Below are 23,338 nucleotides of genomic sequence, written 5' to 3'. Positions count from 1 at the left end.
CACAAACCCGTTGATGCGGGGTAAATGCGCTGGATGCGCTCCGGCGTCAAGTACCACCGGAACATCACCTTCACCGCATTCTCCCTAAATGGAACATGTGAAGACACCCTCGCCGTAGCTCTCTCCAACCTCTCCCATTCCCCCTCCTCCAAAGATATGCCCAACTCCTTCTGCCAACTCTTCCTATGAAGAGTGTAATTAGACTCCTTCAGATTAATGGTGCTATATAAGCGTGATATTAGTCCACTAGTCATGGTGGATCCCTCACAAATTTCCTCCAAGGTGGTTTTGTTCCTGCTTACCACCTCTCTAACAGCTCGTGTTTTGAGGAAGTGTGACAATTGGCGATAAGCAAAATCGTCACCCTTCAGATTTGGAAAAGTCCCCACCACAGCACTGAACGGTAATAACTGATCACCTTCAAACAATTGACCCCACATTTTTAATCCTTCTTGGTGCCACCGCGTAAATACCCCCTTCTCTGTCCCAGGGTAAAATAGTGGGTTGAAAGCTATAGGAGATAAGCGGGACAATGCACACTTCCTTTTGGGAAACAGGCTATCCCAGTAATGCAAGGTAACCTGGATGGAGGGACATAACTCTTCCCCAAGCGCCCGAAACTGATTGGGGAGCCACATCACTGCCCCCAAAGGTCTCTGACCTATAGAGTATTGCTCCAAGTGTACCCATTGTCTATCTGGATAGTCCTGAAACCATTCAATGGCTGCGCGTGCTTGAGCTGCTCTATAGTACCAACTCAAGTTAGGGACCCCCAAACCTCCCCTTCTCCTAGCCTGGTACAAGTACGCCCGCGACAAGCGCGGTCTTTTCCCCGCCCAAATAAATCTTACGATACGATCCTGTAAAGCTGAGAGATATTTTTTAGGCATCTTAATTGGGAGGGCCTGGAATAAGTAGAGCAGCCGGGGCAATACGTTCATTTTGACAACAGCTATTCTGCCGAACCATGATAGTCCCAGGTCACCCCACCCTTCAAGGTCAGCCGTAATAACCTGTGCTAAACCCTTGTAATTTGCCGTAAAGAGGCCACCCAACTTTGCTGTCAAGTTTACACCCAGGTACCTAATCTGCTTAGGTGCCCATCTGAAGGCAAATGAGGATTTTAATGACTGCATTAACTCATCAGGGAGAGATATATTCAGGGCCTCTGACTTTGTCATATTCACTTTGAAGCCAGACACTGCCGAGTACTTATCAATCGCCTCTAACAAATTAGGGAATGTAACCTGGGGTCGAGTAACGAACAGAAGCACATCATCTGCAAAAAGCGCCATTTTGTGCTCTCTGCCCGCCACTGTAACCCCAGTAATATTTGGATCCGCACGTATTGTGGAAGCGAAAGGCTCCATCGCCATGGCGAATAGCAAGGGAGACAATGGGCAACCCTGACGAGTTCCTCTGTACAAGGTAAACATAGCTGAATTTGCCCCATTAACTCGCACGCATGCTTTGGGTGAGTCATAAAAAGAGTGGATCCAGTTGCGAAACTGGGGGCCTATCCCAAATGCCTCCAACACTTTATACATATATGGCCATTGGACCCTATCGAAGGCCTTTTCAGCGTCTAAACTAAGGAAACACATTGGCCTCTTCACCCTCCCAGCCAGGTGCATTAGATCAACTACCCTTCGGGTATTATCCATAGCCTTCCTATATGGCACAAAGCCTACTTGATCAGGATGGATAATCGCCGGAAGCAACGGAGCCAATCGGTTAGACAACACTTTAGCTAATATTTTTACGTCCGCATTCAGAACTGATATTGGGCGATAAGAGCCACACTCCGTGTGATCCTTATCCGGCTTGGGTAAGATGGCAATCCACGCTTCCAGCATGGTAGGGGGCAAAACCTCACCCCCTCCAATCTGGTTAAACAGGTCTGCCAACAGGGGCGCCAATTCCAAAGCAAATTTCTTATAAAATTCATTAGGGAAGCCATCCAACCCCGGAGATTTGCTGGACGGCAAATGCTGAATAGCTTTTTGTATCTCCAATGGCGTGACTGGCTTTTCCAGCTCTGTTCTTTGTTGTAATGTCAGAGGTGAGAGATCACTCTCTGCCAAGTACTCATCAATGGCCTCCGGGGACGGATCTCCCCCTTGTGCGTACAAGGCTTGGTAGTATTCCCCAAACCTCTTACGTATGTTCTCAGATGTAGTGAGTATATTACCCTTACTGTCCCTCACCCTGGTTACTGTACGGTCTATTTTTGTCTGCGTAATTTCGTGGCAAGTCTGCGCCCTGCTTTATTGGTAAACTCATAAGTGCTACTTTTAATTCTAGATTGTAACAGACTTAGTTGCTCTGAGTAAATAGAGTCCAACTTAAGTCTCTCACCCCTCAGTTCTTCTAATACTGCTGGTGATCTCCCAACCTTATGCTGTGCTTCTAAGCGCTGTATGTTTCCCAGACAACTCGCCACTTGTGCTCTACGGATTTTCGCTCTCTTACTTGCTAATTGTAAAAAATAACCTCTCGTGACTGCTTTCATTGCGTCCCATACCGTGCTAAGGGGAGGCCCCGATTCCATGTTAAGCTCTAGATAATCCTTCAAAACTCTCCTGCAACCCTCCACCACCTCTACCTCTTGGAGCATAGTCGTGTTGAGCGTCCACCTTTTTTCCTTAACCTCTGCCCGAATAGATGACAAGGTCACCCAAACTGGGGCATGATCGGATAAGGTCATATTGCCTATCCCTGTTATGGGGCCCCTCTCTACCAGACCAATGTCCAGAAAGATGCAGTCAATTCGGGAATAAGAGTCGTGGACAGATGAATAGCATGTATAATCCCGCTCCCCCCCATGATTCACCCTCCACACATCCAACACACCCAAAGAGTATGCCATTGCTCCTAGTGCAATTGACTCCTTACTGTCCCCAGAGCGGCTGACTCCCGACCTATCCAGTGCTGGGTCCATTACAGCATTAAAATCTCCACCCAGGATTAGGGGGCCCTGTACAAAAGTGGCAAGTATGTTTTTCACCTTAGTGAAAAAGGCCCCTTGTTGTTCGTTTGGGGCGTACACAGAGGCCAGAGTTAGGTCTACTTGGTCAAGCATTATGTGCACAAACAAGAACCGTCCCCCAGGATCCCGTTTAATCTGCCTTATCTGCGCCGCCACCGATGCATGTAGCATCACCGCCACCCCTCTCTTTGACCCTTCAGCAGAGGATGCAAATAGAATAAGTGGATAGCTGGGATGAGAGAGGAGCTTTTCGTGCTTACGGCGAAGGTGCGTTTCCTGCAATAAAACTATTTGCGGCTTTAGGTGCATCAGCTCCTTAAAAAATTTTTGCCGTTTCTGAGGCGTAGTGAAATTTTTATCTGAAATATTATCAACACGGATAACAGGTACCCCATGTCAGTTAATATTAGATTGTTTAGGGTCATTTGGGGATTTAACCGCGGATAAGATATTTCTGTGTCGTAAACTGAGTTTAGTAGCCAGGAAATGCATATTACAGGTCTGGGTGTCAGAGAACCCTCCAGAATATTGGCACTGGCGTAACCAAGCACATCAATTAATGGCATGGGAAGCGCGGGAAGCAAGAGGATCTTGCAAACGTAAGAAGCGCTTCCTTAATATTTGGGGACCACTCTTGGGGACTCTAACTCAGAAAGGTAGAAGCCATATCCTTAATACGTTGTAAGATTGTTGGACTAACACACATGAATCAAAAGATCTTCGGGCAGTTTACAACCACACACACATAAATTACACTGATGACTTCCTAAGATAGGTAAGATAGGATAGAATAGAGGGATGGGAAGGGGGGAGGGGAAGGGAGGGGGGGGGGGACAAGTATATTCAATGGTAATAGACAACATCAAACTAAATAACCGAGGGAATAGATGGGGGAATTTGATTAAGGTGGGCCACAAAGGTGTGGGGAGTTACAGGTGTAGAATAGCTCCAAATTCAAAGATTGACATATATCATTAAGTTGATAGCATGGGGCTATTTCTGATTCTGATGTATGATGGGTTTCTATATAAGAAACAGTTGGAGAAAGGTCCAGTTGGAAATTTGTATAGTTTATTGTGAAGATATGGAAATTATGTGATCACCATTGGAACTGTTGATGGGGTACAACTGATGGAATAGGGGGAGAGAGGGGGAGTAACATAAAATGTTAAAATCCTAAGGATGGAATGTACCTGGGGAGTTCTATTGCAGAGAACCAAATGTGTTAGAATATATTGGCTGACTTATGGTGCAGCTCTATTATTGATGTTGTCATTGATGAAAACTGTTGGAAAGTTGTAAGGAGGAGAGGGGGGCAAGGGGGGAGAAAATGGGGGAAAAGCAACTGACGATGTTACATATGTTGTTGGAATGTTGATTTGTATATTGATCCATGTTGTATGATTACTCCAAGCTGATTTGTATTATGCATATCGTCAATAAAATAGTTTAAAAATAAAAACAAAATTACAGAGCACATCCGAGGACATGGATTACTGAGACCGAGTCAGCACGGCTTTTGGGTGGGGAAATCTTGCCTGACCAATTTACCTCAATTCTTTGAAGGAGTAAACAAACATGTGGACAAAGGGGAGCCGGTTGATATTGTGTTATCTGGATTTTCAAAAGGGGGTTGACAAGGTACCTCATGAAAGGCTACAGAGGAAATTGGAGGGTCATGGGATAGGAGGAAAAGTCCTATTGTGGATTAAAAACTGGTTGAAAGATAGGAAACAGAGAGTGGGGTTAAATGGGCAGTATTCACAATGGAGAAGGGTAGTTAGTGGGGTTCCTCAGGGGTCTGTGCTAGGACCGCTGCTTTTTAATATATTTATAAATGATTTAGAGATGGGAGTAACTAGCGAGGTAATTAAATTTGCTGATGACACAAAGTTATTCAAAGTCGTTAACTCACGACAGGATTGTGAAAAATTACAGAAGGACCTTACGAGACTGGGAGGCTAGATGGCATTTAATGTGAGCAAGTGCAAGGTGATGCATGTGGGAAAAAGGAACCCGAATTATAGCTACGTCATGCAAGGTTCCACGTTAGGAGTTACAAACCAAGAAAGGGATCCGGGTGTAGTCGTCGATAATACACTGAAACCTTCTGCTCAGTGTGCTGCTGCGGCTAGGAAAGTGAATAGAATGTTGGGTATTATTAGGAAAGGTATGGAAAACAGGTGTGAGGATGTTATAATGCCGTTGTATTGCTCCATGGTGCGACCGCACCTTGAGTATTGTGTTCAATTCTGGTCGCCGCATCTCAAGAAAGATATAGTGGAACTGGAAAAGGTGCAGCCAAGGGTGACTAAAATGATAGCGGGGATGGGACAACTTCCCTATGAAGAAAGACTAAGGAGGCTATGGCTTTTCAGCTTGGAGAAGAGATGGCTGAGGGGAGACATGATAGAGGTATATAAAATAATGAGTGGAGTGGAACAGGTGAATGTGAAGTGTCTGTTCACGCTTTCCAAAAATACTAGGATTAGGGGGCATGCGATGAAACTACAGTGTAGTAAATTTAAAACAAATCGGAAAAAAATGTTCTTCACCCAACGCGTAATTAAACTCTGGAATTCGTTGCCAGAGAACGTGGTGAAGGCAGTTAACTTGGCGGAGTTTAAAAAGGGGTTAGACGGTTTCCTAAAGGACAAGTCCATAAACCACTACTAAATGGACTTGGGAAAAATCCACAATTCCAGGAATAACATGTATAGAATGTTTGTACGTTTGAGAAGCTCGCCAGGTGCCCTTGGCCTGGATTGGCCGCTGTCGTGGTCAGGATGCTGGGCTCGATGGACCCTTGGTCTTTTCCCATTGTGGCATTACTTATGTACTTATGTAAGAAATTAATCATACTATTATTGAAACTGGAGCATTGGCTCCCTGTTTCACGTAGGGGATAACCTCTAAGATTTCTTACTTTGGTTCATAAAATTTATCACTCTGGAATACCAACCTCTCTGTCACAGTTTCAGATACCTTATTCAAACAAGTGAAAATCTTTGAAATGCGTTTAGGGATGATCCTTGAAATTAAAATACAAATGTAGATAACTCTTGGGGGGAGGGGTGTAAATGAAACTAATGTAGGTTAAAGAAACCTGATAGACACCTTGGGATTGATATGTGGAAGTACACAAGTAAGAAAGTTTGTTGTGTCCTTAAAGTATTTTTTAAGCATATCCGAAGCGTTAGAGGAGATTTTGGGAAGTTGAGAAATCTTAAATTATTTCTACGAACATTATTTTCAAGATATTCCATCTTTCTTTCATGAACTTCTCGTTCTTTAATCAAAGCTTCCGTTATGTGCTGTAATTTAGTAATATCTTCTTGAGTTTTCAAGTTCTTAGCACTCTGTTCTTGAAATTGAGCGTTCAATATCTGATCCGCATTTTTTAATTCCGTTATTTCATTTTTAAAAGAAGCATTAATCAAAAGTAGTGTGCTGTTTACGCCCTGGATAGTTTCCCATAGCGAATCCATTGTCACTACACTTGGTCTTAATAATCCTCCAGTACTCACAGTTCCGATCTCCGAGGCAGTCTGCACGCTTCCCCGAAGGGGTTCCTGCAGTGATGATTCCTTGCCTGGGGTTGAAGTAGTTATGGGGCCACCTTCCACCAGCGCCGAGGCTCTAGGCTGCTCCAAGGCCTCCAAACGCTGTTCTCCCATAGCTAAAAAATCGCTTCCGGGTTGCGGAGGTGTAGTGAGAGACGGGGGGCTAAGCGTCGCTCCCTCAGTGCTGCGTTCTGCGCTAGATAACGCCGGACCAATCAAAGTGGACATCTGCGCTCCAGGGGTTCCAGCCCGAAAGCCCTGCAATTACATCTCAAGATTTAAATCTAACTGAATTTTTGGAGTCTTTTCTGGAGTTGATCTCTGAACGGACGACATTATTGGTCACATTTGTACTTGAATATGATCGCAACAATATCTTAAAGTCTTACTTCAGACATATCAGCGAGACATTTTTGGGACAAAAAATTCAAGTATTTCCGGATTTAGCGTGAACCACTCAAAAGAAAAGAAAGGAATTCCAGAGGAGGCAAACCCTCCTATAACACGGACACAATATATAACGGGTGTATTCAGTGGGCTTCAAGATAAAAAACCAACCGATTCTTTTACCGGCTTCCTGCTTTTAATATACCGAAAAAAATTTTTGCTATGTTTTTTTTGCCTCTAATGCTATCTTTTTTTCGTAATCCCTCTTGGCCTTCTTTATCTGCGCCTTGCATTTGCTTTGACACTCCTTATGCTGCTTCTTGTTATTTTCAGACAGCTCCTTCTTCCATTTTCTGAAGTCGTTTCTTTTAGCCCTAATAGCTTCCTTCACCTCACTTTTCAACCACGCCGGCTGTCTTTTGGACTTTCGTCTTTCTTTTCTAATTCGCGGAATATGTTTGGCCTGGGCTTCCAGGATGGTATTTTTGAACAGCGTCCATACCTGTTGTACAGTTTTTACTCTCTCAGTTGCCCCCCTAAGTTTTTTTTTAACCATTCTTCTCATTTTATCATAGTCTTCTTTTTTAAAGTTAAACACTAACGTATTTGACTTCCTGTGTATAGTTACTTCAAGGTTGATATCAAAACTGATCATATTATGATCACAGTTATCAAGCGGCCCAGTACCATAACGTCCCTCACCAGATCATGCGCTCCACTAAGGACCAAGTCTAGAATTTTTCCTTCTCTTGTCGGCTCCTGCACCAGCTGCGCCATAAAGCTGTCCTTGATTTCATCAAGGAATTGTACCTCTCTAGCGTGTCCCGATGTTACATTTACCCAGTCTATATTTGGATAATTGAAGTCACCCATTATTATCACATAGCCCATTTTGTTTGCGTCTCTGATTTCTTTTATCATTTCTGCGTCTACCTGCTCATCCTGACGAGGCAGACGGTAGTACATCCTATCACCGTCCTTTTCCCTTTTATACATGGAATTTCAACCCACAATGATTCAAAGGTGTGATTTGTGTCCTGCTGAATTTGTAATCTATCTGAGTCAAGGCTCTCGTTAATATACAATGCTACCCTTCCACCAGCACGGTCCACCCTATCACTACGATATACTTTGTACCCCGGTATGACAGTGTCCCACTGGTTATTCTCCTTCCACCAAGTCTCAGTAATGCCTATTATATCCAATTTTTCATTAAGTGCAATATATTCCAACTCTCCCATCTTATTTCTTAGACTCCTAGCATTTCCATATAGACATTTCAGAGTATGTTTGTTGTTCCTATTTGCATGATGCTTAGTACTTGACAGTAATGATTTGCCATCTTTTGTCTGATCTTTGGTTGTATTTAAGGGCACCTGGCCTACCACGGTCTGTTGTGCAACCTCACTATCCAGAAACCCTATCTTCCCTGTTTGTGAGGTATTCTTGCAAGATACCTTATCCCGAATCATGCGCTTTTTTGCGACTGTGGGCCTTCCCCCCATTTCTAGTTTAAAAGCTGCTCTATCTCCTGTTTAAATGCCAATGCCAGCAGCCTGTTCCCACCCTGGTTAAGGTAGAGCCCATCCTTTCGGAATGGGCTCCCCCTTCCCCAGAATGTTGCCCAGTTCCTAACAAATCTGAAACCCTCCTCCCTGCACCATCGTCTCATCCACGCATTGAGACTCCAGAGCTCTGCCTCTCTCTTTGGCCCTGCGTGTGGAACAGGTAGCATTTCAGAAAATGCTACCCTAGAGGATCTGGATTTGAGCTTTCTACCTAAGAGCCTAAATTTGGCTTCCAGAACCTCTCTCCCACTTTTTCCTATGTCATTGGTACCCACAAGTACCAAGACAGCCGGCTGCTCCCCAGCACTATCTAAAATCCTATCTAGGTGGCACGTGAGGTCTGCCACCTTCGCACCAGGCAGGGAAGTCACCAGGCGATCCTCACGTTCACCAGCCACCCAACTATCTATATGCCTAATGATCGAATCACCAACTACAACGGCTGTCCTAACCTTTCCCTCCCGGGCAGTATTTGGAGACATATCCTCGGTGCGAGAGGATAGTACATCCCCTGGTGGGCAGGTCCTGGCTACTGGAGTACTTCTTACTTCACCAGGGTGATGCTCTCCTTCTAGGAGACCTCCCTCCTCCAAGATAGCACAAGGGCTACCAGACTGGAGGTGGGACTTCTCTACAACATCCCTGAAGGTCTCCTCTATGTACCTCTCTGTCTCCCTCAGCTCCACCATGTCTGCTACTCTAGCTTCAAGAGAACGGACACGTTCTCTAAGAGCTAGGAGCTCTTTGCATCGGGCACACACATATGACATCTCACCAACTGGGAGATAATCATACATGCGACACTCAACACAAAAGACTGGATAGCACCCCTCTCGCTGCTGGACTGCTGACTCCATCTTAGTGTTTTTCAGTTTTTCAATAATTTAAAACTTGCTACAGTATTAAGGATATTAGCCTAATATAAAAGTGTCTTTTAGTTTATATACAGTGGTGGAAATAAGTATTTGATCCCTTGCTGATTTTGTAAGTTTGCCCACTGACAAAGACATGAGCAGCCCATAATTGAAGGGTAGGTTATTGGTAACAGTGAGAGATAGCACATCACAAATTAAATCCGGAAAATCACATTGTGGAAAGTATATGAATTTATTTGCATTCTGCAGAGGGAAATAAGTATTTAATCCCTCTGGCAAACAAGACCTAATACTTGGTGGCAAAACCCTTGTTGGCAAGCACAGCGGTCAGACGTCTTCTGTAGTTGATGATGAGGTTTGCACACATGTCAGGAGGAATTTTGGTCCACTCCTCTTTGCAGATCATCTCTAAATCATTAAGAGTTCTGGGCTGTCGCTTGGCAACTCGCAGCTTCAGCTCCCTCCATAAGTTTTCAATGGGATTAAGGTCTGGTGACTGGCTAGGCCACTCCATGACCCTAATGTGCTTCTTCCTGAGCCACTCCTTTGTTGCCTTGGCTGTATGTTTTGGGTCATTGTCGTGCTGGAAGACCCAGCCACGACCCATTTTTAAGGCCCTGGCGGAGGGAAGGAGGTTGTCACTCAGAATTGTACGGTACATGGCCCCATCCATTCTCCCATTGATGCGGTGAAGTAGTCCTGTGCCCTTAGCAGAGAAACACCCCCAAAACATAACATTTCCACCTCCATGCTTGACAGTGGGGACGGTGTTCTTTGGGTCATAGGCAGCATTTCTCTTCCTCCAAACACGGCGAGTTGAGTTCATGCCAAAGAGCTCAATTTTTGTCTCATCTGACCACAGCACCTTCTCCCAATCACTCTCGGCATCATCCAGGTGTTCACTGGCAAACTTCAGACGGGCCGTCACATGTGCCTTCCGGAGCAGGGGGACCTTGCGGGCACTGCAGGATTGCAATCCGTTATGTCGTAATGTGTTACCAATGGTTTTCGTGGTGACAGTGGTCCCAGCTGCCTTGAGATCATTGACAAGTTCCCCCCTTGTAGTTGTAGGCTGATTTCTAACCTTCCTCATGATCAAGGATACCCCACGAGGTGAGATTTTGCGTGGAGCCCCAGATCTTTGTCGATTGACAGTCATTTTGTACTTCTTCCATTTTCTTACTATGGCACCAACAGTTGTCTCCTTCTCGCCCAGCGTCTTACTGATGGTTTTGTAGCCCATTCCAGCCTTGTGCAGGTGTATGATCTTGTCCCTGACATCCTTAGACAGCTCCTTGCTCTTGGCCATTTTGTAGAGGTTAGAGTCTGACTGATTCACTGAGTCTGTGGACAGGTGTCTTTCATACAGGTGACCATTGCCGACAGCTGTCTGTCATGCAGGTAACGAGTTGATTTGGAGCATCTACCTGGTCTGTAGGGGCCAGATCTCTTACTGGTTGGTGGGGGATCAAATACTTATTTCCCTCTGCAGAATGCAAATAAATTCATATACTTTCCACAATGTGATTTTCCGGATTTAATTTGTGATGTGCTATCTCTCACTGTTACCAATAACCTACCCTTCAATTATGGGCTGCTCATGTCTTTGTCAGTGGGCAAACTTACAAAATCAGCAAGGGATCAAATACTTATTTCCACCACTGTAGTATATTGTATGATTTATTTAGTATTTCCTTCTTAGATGGTAATGAAATGTATTTAAAACTCTGTAAGAGCACTCTTTGCTTGTTACCCTAATTACAATAACGGACTATAATTGAAGAGTTGTCCTAGGGGTGGGTGGGTGTTGGGGAGGATACCATTGTTTTGTAACAATTAAGACAAAATTACAATAAAGTAGATCCTTTTCATTAAGAAATTGCAATTATCAAAGTTGCTTATGACTGTGGAGAGGACGATAATTCTTCTGTTTTACATATATGGATATAATTTTCCTCTTATCTTTGGACTTTTATTTCTATTTTATCTTAATTGTAAACCCCTGTGCTGGTATTGCCTAACCAGCGATATTCATGTATAATAAACTAAGACTGTTGGGTGTTTGGTGCGTATATTACTAATACTACTTATCATTTTTATAGTACTAGAAGACATACACAGCACCGTATATATTAACTACAGTATATTTTCACCCTTTTACAAATGTGTTCAGTATGAGAAAGCACTACTCCTTTTCTCTATAAGTTCTATGTATCTCTATATTTAAACTTTTTTTTGGGGGGGGGGGGGCATCCCAGGTCTCCTCCCCACCCCCTTCTTTCTCTCCACTTCATAAGAGGCTAATACTATGTGGGTAAACTCTCACCTGTGTAAGCACTGCTAATCTTTCTTCACCAAGTGTGTCTCTTGTACCAAAGAAATATCCTTCTCTCACTAGGACTTCTTTAAACAAAAATGCATAGCGTGTGGTGGACTTTAACCTCCCCCCCCCCCCCCCCCCCCCCACACACACATTTAAGAATATTATTTTAATATCCATCATCCCAGATTATGGATCAGAGATAAATCATTTTCCTATATACTTATAGTAGACATCCAATCCCCACCATCCCCTAAGCCCCACTTTAACCCCCCCCCCCCCCCCCTGGAAAAAAAAAAGTCATTCTCCTTTTTACTCCTCCCTTCCTAAACCATTCCAGCGGTTGTGGTCAGATTTTCTTCTCCAAGTGAACCCTTTCCATGCACTTCATATTCATTTCCATACTCTTTTATCCCCATCATTTTGATCTATCCTTGGTTCCCCCCTCTTTCAGATATCCCTCACCATTCATCCCTCCACTAGATAAACAGCCTGTGTTAATATCCTCTAGTTAATCCCCTGTAATTATCTAAGGATCCATCCACTTTAATCCAAAACACTCATCTAAGGGTGATCATAGTGCAATGCCTCCACGGGATGTGGGGCCACTGGATCTGCATCATAATGTCTTCCCTTCTTCTATACAATCCCTGTCTTCAATGTTTCATTAGTTTAGTTGCAGTTTTGCCCATCTATAAGTACATAAGTAATGCCATACTGGGAAAAGACCAAGGGTCCATCGAGCCCAGCATCCTGTCCACGACAGCGGCCAATCCAGGCCAAGGGCACCTGGCAAGCTTCCCAAACGTACAAACATTCTATACATGTTATTCCTGGAATTTTGGATTTTTCCAAGTCCGTTTAGTAGCGGTTTATGGACTTGTCCTTTAGGAAACCGTCCAACCCCTTTTTAAACTCTGCTAAGCTAACCGCCTTCACCACTTTCTCCGGCAACGAATTCCAGAGTTTAATTACACGTTGGGTGAAGAAAAATTTTCTCCGATTTGTTTTAAATTTACTACACTGTAGTTTCATCGCATGCCCCCTAGTCCTAGTATTTTTGGAAAGCGTGAACAGAAGCTTCACATCCACCTGTTCCACTCCACTCATTATTTTATATACCTCTATCATGTCTCCCCTCAGCCGTCTCTTCTCCAAGCTGTATAGCCCTAGCCTCCTTAGTCTTTCTTCATAGGGAAGTCGTCCCATCCCCGCTATCATTTTAGTCGCCCTTCGCTGCACCTTTTCCAATTCTACTATATCTGCTCTTCTGTGAAGTTTTTAAGACCCAATTTGTTTAGGTCATGCAGGGCTTTTGAGACATTCTGCACTGTTATTGTATCCCTTTTCACTGTAACTGTTATCCTCTAATGAGAAAACAGCCAGTGATATTTCTGTTGATCAGCTCTCAAGTGTTAAGTCCTTGCATCTCCTGAGGGTCACTGGTGAAAGATTAGAATACACATGTAGTTTATTGTCCATTCCAATGGATTTTCCCCACAGTTCTTGCAAGCCAGCATACAACAATGGCCTGTGGTCTCTTTCTTTGCTGAGGACCCGGTGGGCACGCTCTGTTTTAATCTTCAGTGCTGAACTGCCAGCATTTGAATGTCCCAGCAGTGTCACATAAAATATCTGAATTACAACCACAATATCTTGATACCCTGGATCCTCCGGTAGCCACCAAATCACAGGTTGCACCATTGAAGCCTGTTTTCTAAGTCCACAGGCTTCTTCAAGTACTGTGAATAATCCATTAAAGCTGAGGAAATGAGTGAGAGGTAAATGGGATGAGGTGGAGGGAGGAGGGGAGGGGGTCTACTGTTTTTTTTTTTTTAATATTATAACTGGGAAGTCATCAGTACTGATTTTTAAAATGTCAAGATTGGGATATATACAGTTTTCAAAAAACTTTTGATGAGTACTGTGAAATGCAGTTTTCTTTCACTTGTGGTGCCCTGATGAAGGAAGATGATGGTCTAAAAGAAAGCTATAAGGAGCCAAACCATATGTGTACTGGAGGTACTCACAAGAGATTCTTATCCAGGTGCTATAGGGGCTGCTATTTTCAGATAAAAGCAGAACCCAACTTAAGCACTTTCCTCAGCCACTTGGCACTTTTTGTTTTTGATAAATGAAGAATTTGTGAACCTTAAAGTTCATGTGTATGAAATCCAGCCCTTTGACTCAGCTGCACAGAGGCCAGCACAACCCTTGGGTGGGTGGGGAGGGTGATGCTCTTACAGATGCCTTCACTTCCAACCTGCATTACAGTGTAGTAAATTTAAAACAAATAGGAGAAAATGTTTCTTCACCCAACACATAATTAAACTCTGGAATTCTTAGCCGGAGAACGTAGTGAAGGTGGTTAGCTTGGCAGAGTTTACAAGGGGGGTTGGACGGTTGCCTGAGGGACAAGTCCATAGACCGCTGCTGAATGGACTTGGGAAAAAGCCACAATTTCGGGAATAACAGGTATAAAATGTTTGTACGTTTGGGTAGCTTGCCAGGTGCCCTTGACCTGGATTGGCCGCTGTCGGGGACTGGATGCTGGGCTCGATGGACCTTTGGACTTTTCCCAGTATGGCATTACTTACTTATGTATTTGCTCTCCTGTTTGGCCTTTTACTAAATCTCAATATACTACACATCAAGGCATGCACCACCTCCACATGTTCCTCCATCTTATTTTTTTTTGTCTCCTCTACTCTATGGCCAATTCTGCATATTTTGAGCCACAGCTCATAAGTACATAAGTATTGTCATACTGGGAAAGATCAAAGTTTCATGGAGCCCAGAATCCTGTTTCCAACAGTGGCCAATCCAGGTCACAAATACCCGGCAAGATCCCAAAAATGTACAAAACATTTTATACTGCTTATCCCAGAAATAGTGGATTTTCCCCAAGTCCATTTAATAACGGCCTATGAACTTTTCCTTTAGGAAGCCGCCCAAACCTTTTTTAAACTCCACTAAGCTAACCGCCTTTACCACATTCTCTGTCAACGAATTCCAGAGTTTAATTACACGTTGAGTGAAGAAATATTTTCTCAGATTCGTTTTAAGCTTCATCGCATGCCCCCTAGTCCTAGTATTTTTGGAAAGCGTGGACACTTCACATCTACCCGTTCAACTCCACTCATTATTTTATAGACCTCTATCATATCTGCCCTCATCCGCTTTTTCAACAAGCTCACTGAGGAATGTGTGTGCAGATCAAGTTTTTGCACTTACTATAGTGCCATTTAAACTTTCAGACCAGCTTTGAAGTTATCTTCGATTTGGCAGCATTTCTCAGTCACCATACTGCTCCTAGGTCTGCTTTCCTGAAGGCCCCACCATAATTGTGTTGCACGTATCCCTACCAGGCCCCAAACTTGTACTTGACACTCCAGAATAGAACTCTAAGGTCAATGCTTTTCTTTTTGGACTCCGTGTCTGTACCACAGAAAGACGGTCTATCAAGTCCATGACCCTTTACCAGCATGCTTTATATTTTCATAGAATAGATCATTGCTAGACTTGTTGATTTTCGTGAATGGATGAAGATAAATCTCAGGGGCGCTAGCACTGTAGCTGGAATCAGGGGATTGAGCATCCACCTTGCCAGGTGATTCCATTTATAGAAACATGACAGAGTCCCTTGCTCCTTGGCGCTTAAAGCCTAGCCAATAAAGACAAGGAACAAATAAAAATAAGAGACTGAGTTAGAACAGCAGAGGCACGATAGAAAAGATAAGCTGTTGGAAAGCTTCAGAGCTAGTGAGACGAAGTGTAGCAAGAAGAATTAGAAATTGAAGGAAGAATTGGTATTAAGGGTAACACTGAAACACCCCAAAAGCTTGCTGAATTGAAGGTGACAATAATTCATTTCTCCACTCAAATAGTCTACATAAGAAAACATGCCACTAGGGTAAATGAGAGAGTGACTAAAATGGAGCAAGTAGCAAACAGAACTTGAATGGTAAGGTAGACTAACAAGTGGAGCTTAACTGAAGAATGGGATTGATTTGGTAAATCAGCAAAAATTATCTGCTTGCTGCAAAACAATCTGTATAAGATAAGAAAGGTTATAAATGAAGTCACCTGAAACAAAGTTTTAGGCCAAAATCACAAATAGCACAGTTAAAAGAAACATTTTCTTTCTTATGTTTATTAAGAACTTGCTATACCACATATTCCAGGAATATGAGAGCTGGGATGATTTTAAACCTCTCGCCTCTCACGTCTTTGCCCCCCCCCCTCCAAAAAAAAAAAAAAACCTAGAACATTAATATATATAAAGTAAACACAAAGTTTAGTGCAAACTGCAGTTTTTAAAACAGACATTTCATATAATTTTTCTTTAGCTTACAACATTCATGCGTGTACCTTCACTGGCTCAGCTTCCTCGGCCACCACACTGATTTTCATTTTAATTTCATCATATTTTTTTTCAGCCACTATTACTAAATGTTTCCATTTATCCATTTTATCCCTGGCTGTTTCCAAGTCATTCTTCACGGACTCCATCTTGTTTTTATTTTCTTGAGCTTCATCTTCCTGTGAAGTTAATTTAATAAACATCTCCATATTGTTACTCCTAGAACTGCTGCAATTTGTTTACCCATTAAGTTTTATACAATTACAATGCAATGGGATAAGCAAAAAAAACCCAAAACAAATAAACCATGTGAACTGAGAAAACACATTTTAACTACATTACCAAAGCATTAAGGAGGCAAACAGCTTATGCACTTGGGAAATAAATTTAATATTCTATTACTATTGTTACATTTGTATCCCACATTTTAAAATAAAAATCGGCTATTAACTGATTTAAAACGGAGGTGGCTTTAAAAGTCTAACAATAAAGATTGCAAAACAATCAAACTTACGTTCAAAAAGCCGTCCAGTCGACATATACCACAATAAAACTGTGAATGGAAGGAAACTACCGGCTAGCTATGATGTTTTATACCTGATCAAAAAGGTCAAAGTGCATGTTCAAACTAAATAAATATTTAAAACCATTCTAAACTCAACTCATTATGAAAATTAAATACTGCCATTCTGTCACTGTGTGTGGATTTTAAATGTATATACACAATTCATACAGTAGTCCTTTCATTTGCTGGCGTTGGACTTACAGAGAGCTAAATTCATAAGAGAAATGAGTGGTCTGATGGAAATTGGCTAGTTGCAAATTACAAACGGTAATCAGACATCACTGTATGTATGTCTAGTAGCGCTCTAGAAATGATAACTAGTAGTAGTATATGTCCATATTGACTTATACATAGCATTATATTCATGATACACTGCTCAATTCTTGTAGGATTTTTCTTTCCAAAGTGACAAGATGTGCTTTTCCATTGCACAATTGTGAACTCAACAAATAGGTAATTTACACTATTATGTTTTAGTTACTACTATTAATTGAAATTATTAAAAAATTACTATTTAATTATATCATTTTAATATAGAATATGTATATTAAAAAGATAAAAGAAATTCAATTTTTGAATCATGTTGGTTGAGAAAGGTTAGAAATACATTTTTATATGTTTCATAATTTTTTAATTGTTCAAAATTTATATACTTGTTTATGTTTTACCCTCTTACTTTTTGATTGATTTTTTTGGTTTTTATTATTTATTATTTTTCATCAGTCATTTTGCAATCAACTACACTTTTTTCTTCCGATTACCTTTTTATTTATCTTATTTTTTAATGTCTATTCATTACTTCTTAGATATTTAAGTGGAAATCATATGATCATACATATATATTAGGTAGGTGTCAATTTTATTTTAAATATAAGCACAATTAGAGTTTATGTTGGATCTTTTTGCAGTATATATTTTAACTAGCTGTTAAGCCCGTTAAAAGGGGCGAGATTTCCAGCTACCCTCCTCGCCGCCGCTCCCTCCCCCCTCCGTGCCGGGCCCCCTGCACTGACCTGACAGCGCCTCTCACCTCCGTGTGAAAGCGCTGCAGGCAGCAGCAGATCGCTCTGCTGCTGCCTGCAGCGCTTCCACACGGAGGTGAGAGGCGCTGTCAGGTCAGTGCAGGGGGCCCGATACGGAGGGGGTGGGAGCAGCGGCAGGGATGGGGGGGGAGGATGGAGGTTGGTGAGTGCGATGTTCGTTTCCAGGCTCCATCGGCAGCAGTAGCGTCCGACTCCGTTTCCCTCTCTGTTCCGCCCTCTGACGTCATCACGTCTTGATGCGAGGGCGGGACAGAGAGGGAAGTCTCTACTGCGCATTTGCAGGTGAGTAGGTCACTTGCCATTTATATGTTTGATAATCAATATTTATTGTTAATTATTATCTATTATCACGTGACTTTTTTAAAAATTATTTATTGGTTTTAATCAAATTAAACATACTGTTACATTTGAACAGGCAATACAGACATGCAAAATTTATAAGAAAACATACTTTTCCCTAGGGAAAAATAAACAAAAAAAGAAATGTTTTTACTCTTCTTTAGACCACCATAATGGGGGGGTTAGTCTAAAATTAGGAAGATTACCAACAAACAGGAAAATAAAAAAATATGTGGAAATATGCTTAGCATGCAACCTAACTTAATAATTCAAATATCTCATCTAGATTGACGGTTAACCAATTTTCTTCATATTTATAAATGCTTTCAACTGTTCAGGCTGATAAAAAGTATATTTTAAACTCATATACTTAATAACACATTTACATGGGTAATTAAGGTAAAAGGATGCCCCTATGGATGTTGCTTCTGTCCCCATAGCTAGGAACAGTTTCCTCCTTTCCTGAGTCTGTTTGGTAATATCAGGATAAATCCAAACTTTTTTACCCCTGAACAGGGCTTGCATTTTTTTTAAAGTACATACGCATTACCGCATCAAAATCTTGCTGAAATATAAAAGATGCAATCAATGTAGTTCTTTCAGAATTTATATTCAAAGTTGTTTCTAAAAGTTCAGATACATTCAAAGATTCCTCTTGATTTTCGTCTGGAATAGCTTGAATAGCTGTTTCAGGTAATTTTTTTGTTGGGATGTAATACACCTTGTTCAGTGGAGGAACTGTTTCCGGGGAAAAATTTAGAACTTCCAACAAGTACAATTTAAAGGCATCTTGAGGATTAATTCCCATTTCCTTCGAAAATTCAAGGGTCTTAAATTTAGCCTCCGATTATAGTTTTCTATTTGTTCCAGCATACGTTGTGTAGACAAATTATCTTTCACAATGGAGGCTGAGATATCATTCAATTTCACAACATCTTTCTTTAGAACTTCCAATTGCTCTGCTGTTTCTTGTTTTGTAGCATTAAATGAGGATGAAAGATTTTCAACTGTACTTACTAAGTGCTGTATTTCTTTCGCTGAATTGGCAGCCGTCACTTCTACCCTCTGGAGAGCTTCCCAAATGCTCTCCAGAGACACTGCCGCTATTTTCTTTGTCGGAGCAGAACGCTCAGCCCGAGACTCTCTCGAAATCGGGCCTCCCTCTAACTCTGTCTCTCCCATTCCCCGAGCCGCTATCGCGCCTGTAACCACTTCCGGGTCAGGTTGATCACGTCGGGAGAGACATGCTTGGGGGAGCGGCGGAGGATTGAGATCCGGAGGGGAGAGTGAAACCTCCAACCCCAAGTCTCCCAGGGAGTCTTCACCCACGGAGACAGCAGGGCCCCTCTCGGTATTTAAGGTAGGTGGTTTCGTAGCGCATCTCTCTATGGATTGCTGTACCGGCGAGGATGTCCTAGTAGTCGAGGAAACTACTTTAACAGTCCCCTTGCGCTTGGTATGGGGCATCTTGTTTTGAAGAAAAGTTTTTAAATTCGTCAACCCGTAGAAAAGAATTGCAAACGAACCTCAGCATGCCGCCATCTTAAGACACACCCCCTCAAGTGACATTTTATATGTTGTATTTTATATGTAAACTATATAATTTATTATTCATTCATTATTATGATATACATATTTGGTTTGTCTTTGGAAGGAATGTTATTAACATTATTTTTTTAAAAATAGATTGTTTAATTATATTTGTATATCTAATTTATACACGTAGTAATTTGTTATGTCATTTTGATATTTCATTTTAATTCATTTATATACTAGATTTTATTATCATGGTGTTTTTTGATTATCAGCCGAGCATTCGATCATGGTTATAGAACTCAATTATTGTTTTATCTCTAATTGTTTAAATCTGTTCTAATTGTTATATAACTGTTTGTTTTGTAGCCCCTGATGCAGCCCAGTTGGGCAAAACATGGCCTGTGTCAGACTTGTTAATTTTGTTTTGCTTTTTACTCATTAAATATTGTACTTTTTCACATATGTATCTGCTTTGTCTGTTTTCCATCTTGTAGTTTGCAGATCGACTACCCTGTTGTTTTCTTGGATCCTCCGATGGTTGGGTCAAACTCACTGAGGAAGTTTTCCATGTCAGTTTTGTCCTGAGGTAACGAGTTGCATAGGTTAATGATTTTTTTCATTGAAATACTTGGCAAGTTTATCTGCAGATGGGATGTCTGTATTCGTTGTGGTGACCAAGTTGGTGTCTAGGAGTTTGTTCACGAGTTGGTATAATTTCTTCGTGTCTTTGTAATCTGCCCATATTTTAGTTTTATAGTATGATCTTTTGGATTGTCTTATTGCGTATTTGTATTTTCTTTGTATTTGTTTCCATGTGTTGAGTGTATGTTCATCTTTAGTTTTTCTTCATGCTCGTTCGAGTTTCCTGGATTGTGTTTTTAGCTTTCTCAGTTCATGATTGAACCATGGTATCGAGTTATGCTTACGTGAAGTTCTTGTTCGTAAGGGTGCAATTTCATCTAGTATGCTTTTGCATCTTTTATCCCATTCTATGAGGTACTATACGGAGTCTGTTTGTGCTGTCCATTCGTTATTGTATATCAGTTGCCAGAATGTTTTCATGTCTACTTGACCTCTTGTGTTGTAGGATGTGTGTTCTTGTATTCGGTATGAACCTTTCTTCCGCCAATGTAGGGATTCGTTTAGTTTGTAGTGATCGGTCCAGGGTGTTTCTGTCCATTTAATATCTGTTATTATTATGTTCTGGTCTGTTGAAAGTTTGTGTGAGACGAGATCGAGTGTGTGCCCTTTGACGTGGGTAGTTTGCATTCGTGGCCATTTGAGATCACATGAGTGGAGGAATTCCTTGCATTCTCGTGCGTTAATAGAGTTTGGGTCTTCTAAGTGAAGGTTGATGTCTCCTAGTACTAGTATATTGGAGTTGATTACACATGTGTTTGAAATGAAATCCATGAAGTTAGTCTGGCTTTCATTCCAATTGACTGGAGGTCTGTAAAACAAGATACATTTCAAATGATCGCGTAGGGTTTTGTTATGGATTCTGATTGAGGCAATTTCAAGCTATGGTGTTATGGACTCGGCAGTGGTTTCGATTGTGAAGTGGGATCGGTAGATTAGAGCTATGCCTCCACCTGTCTTTTCCTTTCTGGTCCAGTGTGTGATTTTGTATCCTGGAGGGCATAGGTCTAGGATTATGGGGTCATTTTGGTCATGGATCCAGGTTTCGTTGAGGAAGAGTAGGTCAAGGTTTTCTGACATAATCCAGTCTGTTAGAATTGCTGTTTTGTTTACAGCGGATCTGGCTTTGATGTAGCCCACTTGGATTGTTTGGAATGGGTCTTCTGTGTTTGTTGTTGTGTGGACTTTTATTAGTTGTTGTTTTTTTGTTGAGGTGAATTTGGTTGGACCCTTTTTTCCCTTCTGGTGAGGTTGTCCGCATGTTGGTGTTTATCCTTTGCTTAGGTTGTCAGTTTGATGAGGTGTGGTGTATCTGATCAATCTATGATGATTGTGTAGTATAGGTATGATGTTAGTTTCTGCAAGTGGACTGGTTAGTGTTAGGTGGCTCATTGTTAAGGAGTAAATTATTAGGATTAGTTTAAAGATATTCATTTTGGTTTCTATTCACTGTGGGCTACTAATAATATCGTGTTTTGGTGGCTGGATGTGTGATAGGGCTTTGATCTTTTTATGAAGTCTAGTGTTCTGGTCTTGTGTGTTATTTTAGCTTGCCTTTCAGCTGTTGAGACCGGTGATGGATCCGGTTTCAGTGATAAGATGGTCAGTAGAAAAGATGGGAGGGGGGAAGGTAGCTCTGAGTCAGGGCCTCCTTTGATCTAACTCCTGGCAATTAGGTGCTTGGCTTTAACTGCTCTTTGGAATGTGATCAGTTGAGGAATGTTGGTGCTTGAACACTGGTTTTAAACTTCTGAGAAATCTTTTACTTTTTCTCCAGCAGTGATTGATGTTACTCTTATGTTCTCTTAAACGGGTTGACAGTTTCCTTGAAGTCTGCCCAACATTGTGTGAAAGAGCAACATACCTTTGAAACTTTAAAGTGCATTGTTCTGCAACAACTGACTCTAAACACCAGAGGGGGTGACAATAAACGCTGTCTAGCTCAACTAGAACAAAAATGGAATTTTTGTTTACAGACACTGCAACCGGCAGGTTTAAATTTGAGAACTGAATGGAATCATTTCTTCTAAAGTTTTAGATAGAAAGGAGCTTTCCCCATGGGTAATTGTCAATATGTCAGATCTAAGTAGTGGATGACTGGTGACTTTGTGAAGCTGGCGTCTGACGTCAGTCTATAAGTAAAGGCGCCATATTGCAAAGAGTGCTCTACAGTGCTGCAGTACCTTAGCACCGGACGCCAGATCAGTGAAGCGGTATGTAGAATAAGTTGATGGTTTTGGTACTGAAATCACTAAAATGCTGTTTTGTATTATGAAGAGTGACCCATCACGGACCCTGAAGAAGATTTGAAACTTTGGCCATTGTCGGCCGTGGCGTGTGGACGGTACTGAGCAGCATGCAAAGATAAGTTTATTATTTTATAAATTCACTTCAGTGGAAAGCATTCACATAAAAATTTGAAACAAAGGAGGTTGGAGGTTTTTAGGCCTGTGATGATAAAGACAGCTCCTTGAAAGAGAAAGCAATGCCACAGAGAAAGGAGTCTTTTTTGAGGCTTTTTCCTCCATATTTTACTTTTTGGTTTAATAGTAAATCAGAGTAAAGACCACTGTTAGAGAGGACTATTATAGCAGTAGTATTAACGTTTATCCTCTTAAGCTTGTGTATTAGTGTAATAGAAAATTATAAGTTTCATTGAGCCATGGCACAAGCACAGTCCTGGAAATCCGGGCACAGTTTTTCATCGGAACATGTTTCAGACTCGCTCCAGGGTTCCTCTCTGTTGCAAAAGGAGAATAGTTCAACCCCATCAGCCTCCTGGATTGTTCTACAAAACATGCATAAAAGATTAATTAAAGCAGAACTGCATGGTGCCACTATGATCGAATACTGTAAGAAAGGATTTATACTGCGGAGGTTGCATGTAATTAAAGCACCAAATTGTTCCAAGAACACAAGGAATTCCTGGAGAAATGGGCGACAATATTAAACAAGTGTTCGTTAGATCTGATGGTGCTAATCGTAGATAAGACAAAATAATTAACTGTACAGATTAAGATATTGAAAGTACAGAAAATCTATTGAAACAGGAACCTGAAAAGCCCTTCAAAAAACAGCATGAGGAATTGACACGAAAGATAGAGCAAGCACGATTTGAGATGCAGCAATTTAAGATTAGGAAATTCCATCG

General features: G+C 41.6%; 1 protein-coding gene across 1 annotated transcript in view; it reads right to left on the bottom strand.

Annotated features, from left to right (window-relative positions):
- SMC6 (structural maintenance of chromosomes 6) overlaps positions 1-23,338 on the bottom strand; it is a 413,908-nt gene that overhangs the window by 111,009 nt on the left and 279,561 nt on the right. Inside the window, 1 exon segment of the mRNA XM_030198844.1 lies at positions 16,074-16,244. Within this exon segment, the coding sequence (XP_030054704.1) occupies positions 16,074-16,244 (171 nt within the window).

This window comes from Microcaecilia unicolor, chromosome 3 (assembly GCF_901765095.1).
Source record: "Microcaecilia unicolor chromosome 3, aMicUni1.1, whole genome shotgun sequence".
Taxonomy (NCBI): domain Eukaryota; kingdom Metazoa; phylum Chordata; class Amphibia; order Gymnophiona; family Siphonopidae; genus Microcaecilia; species Microcaecilia unicolor.
Note: the sequence above shows the minus strand (reverse complement) of the source record. Positions and strands in the feature narration are given on the sequence as shown.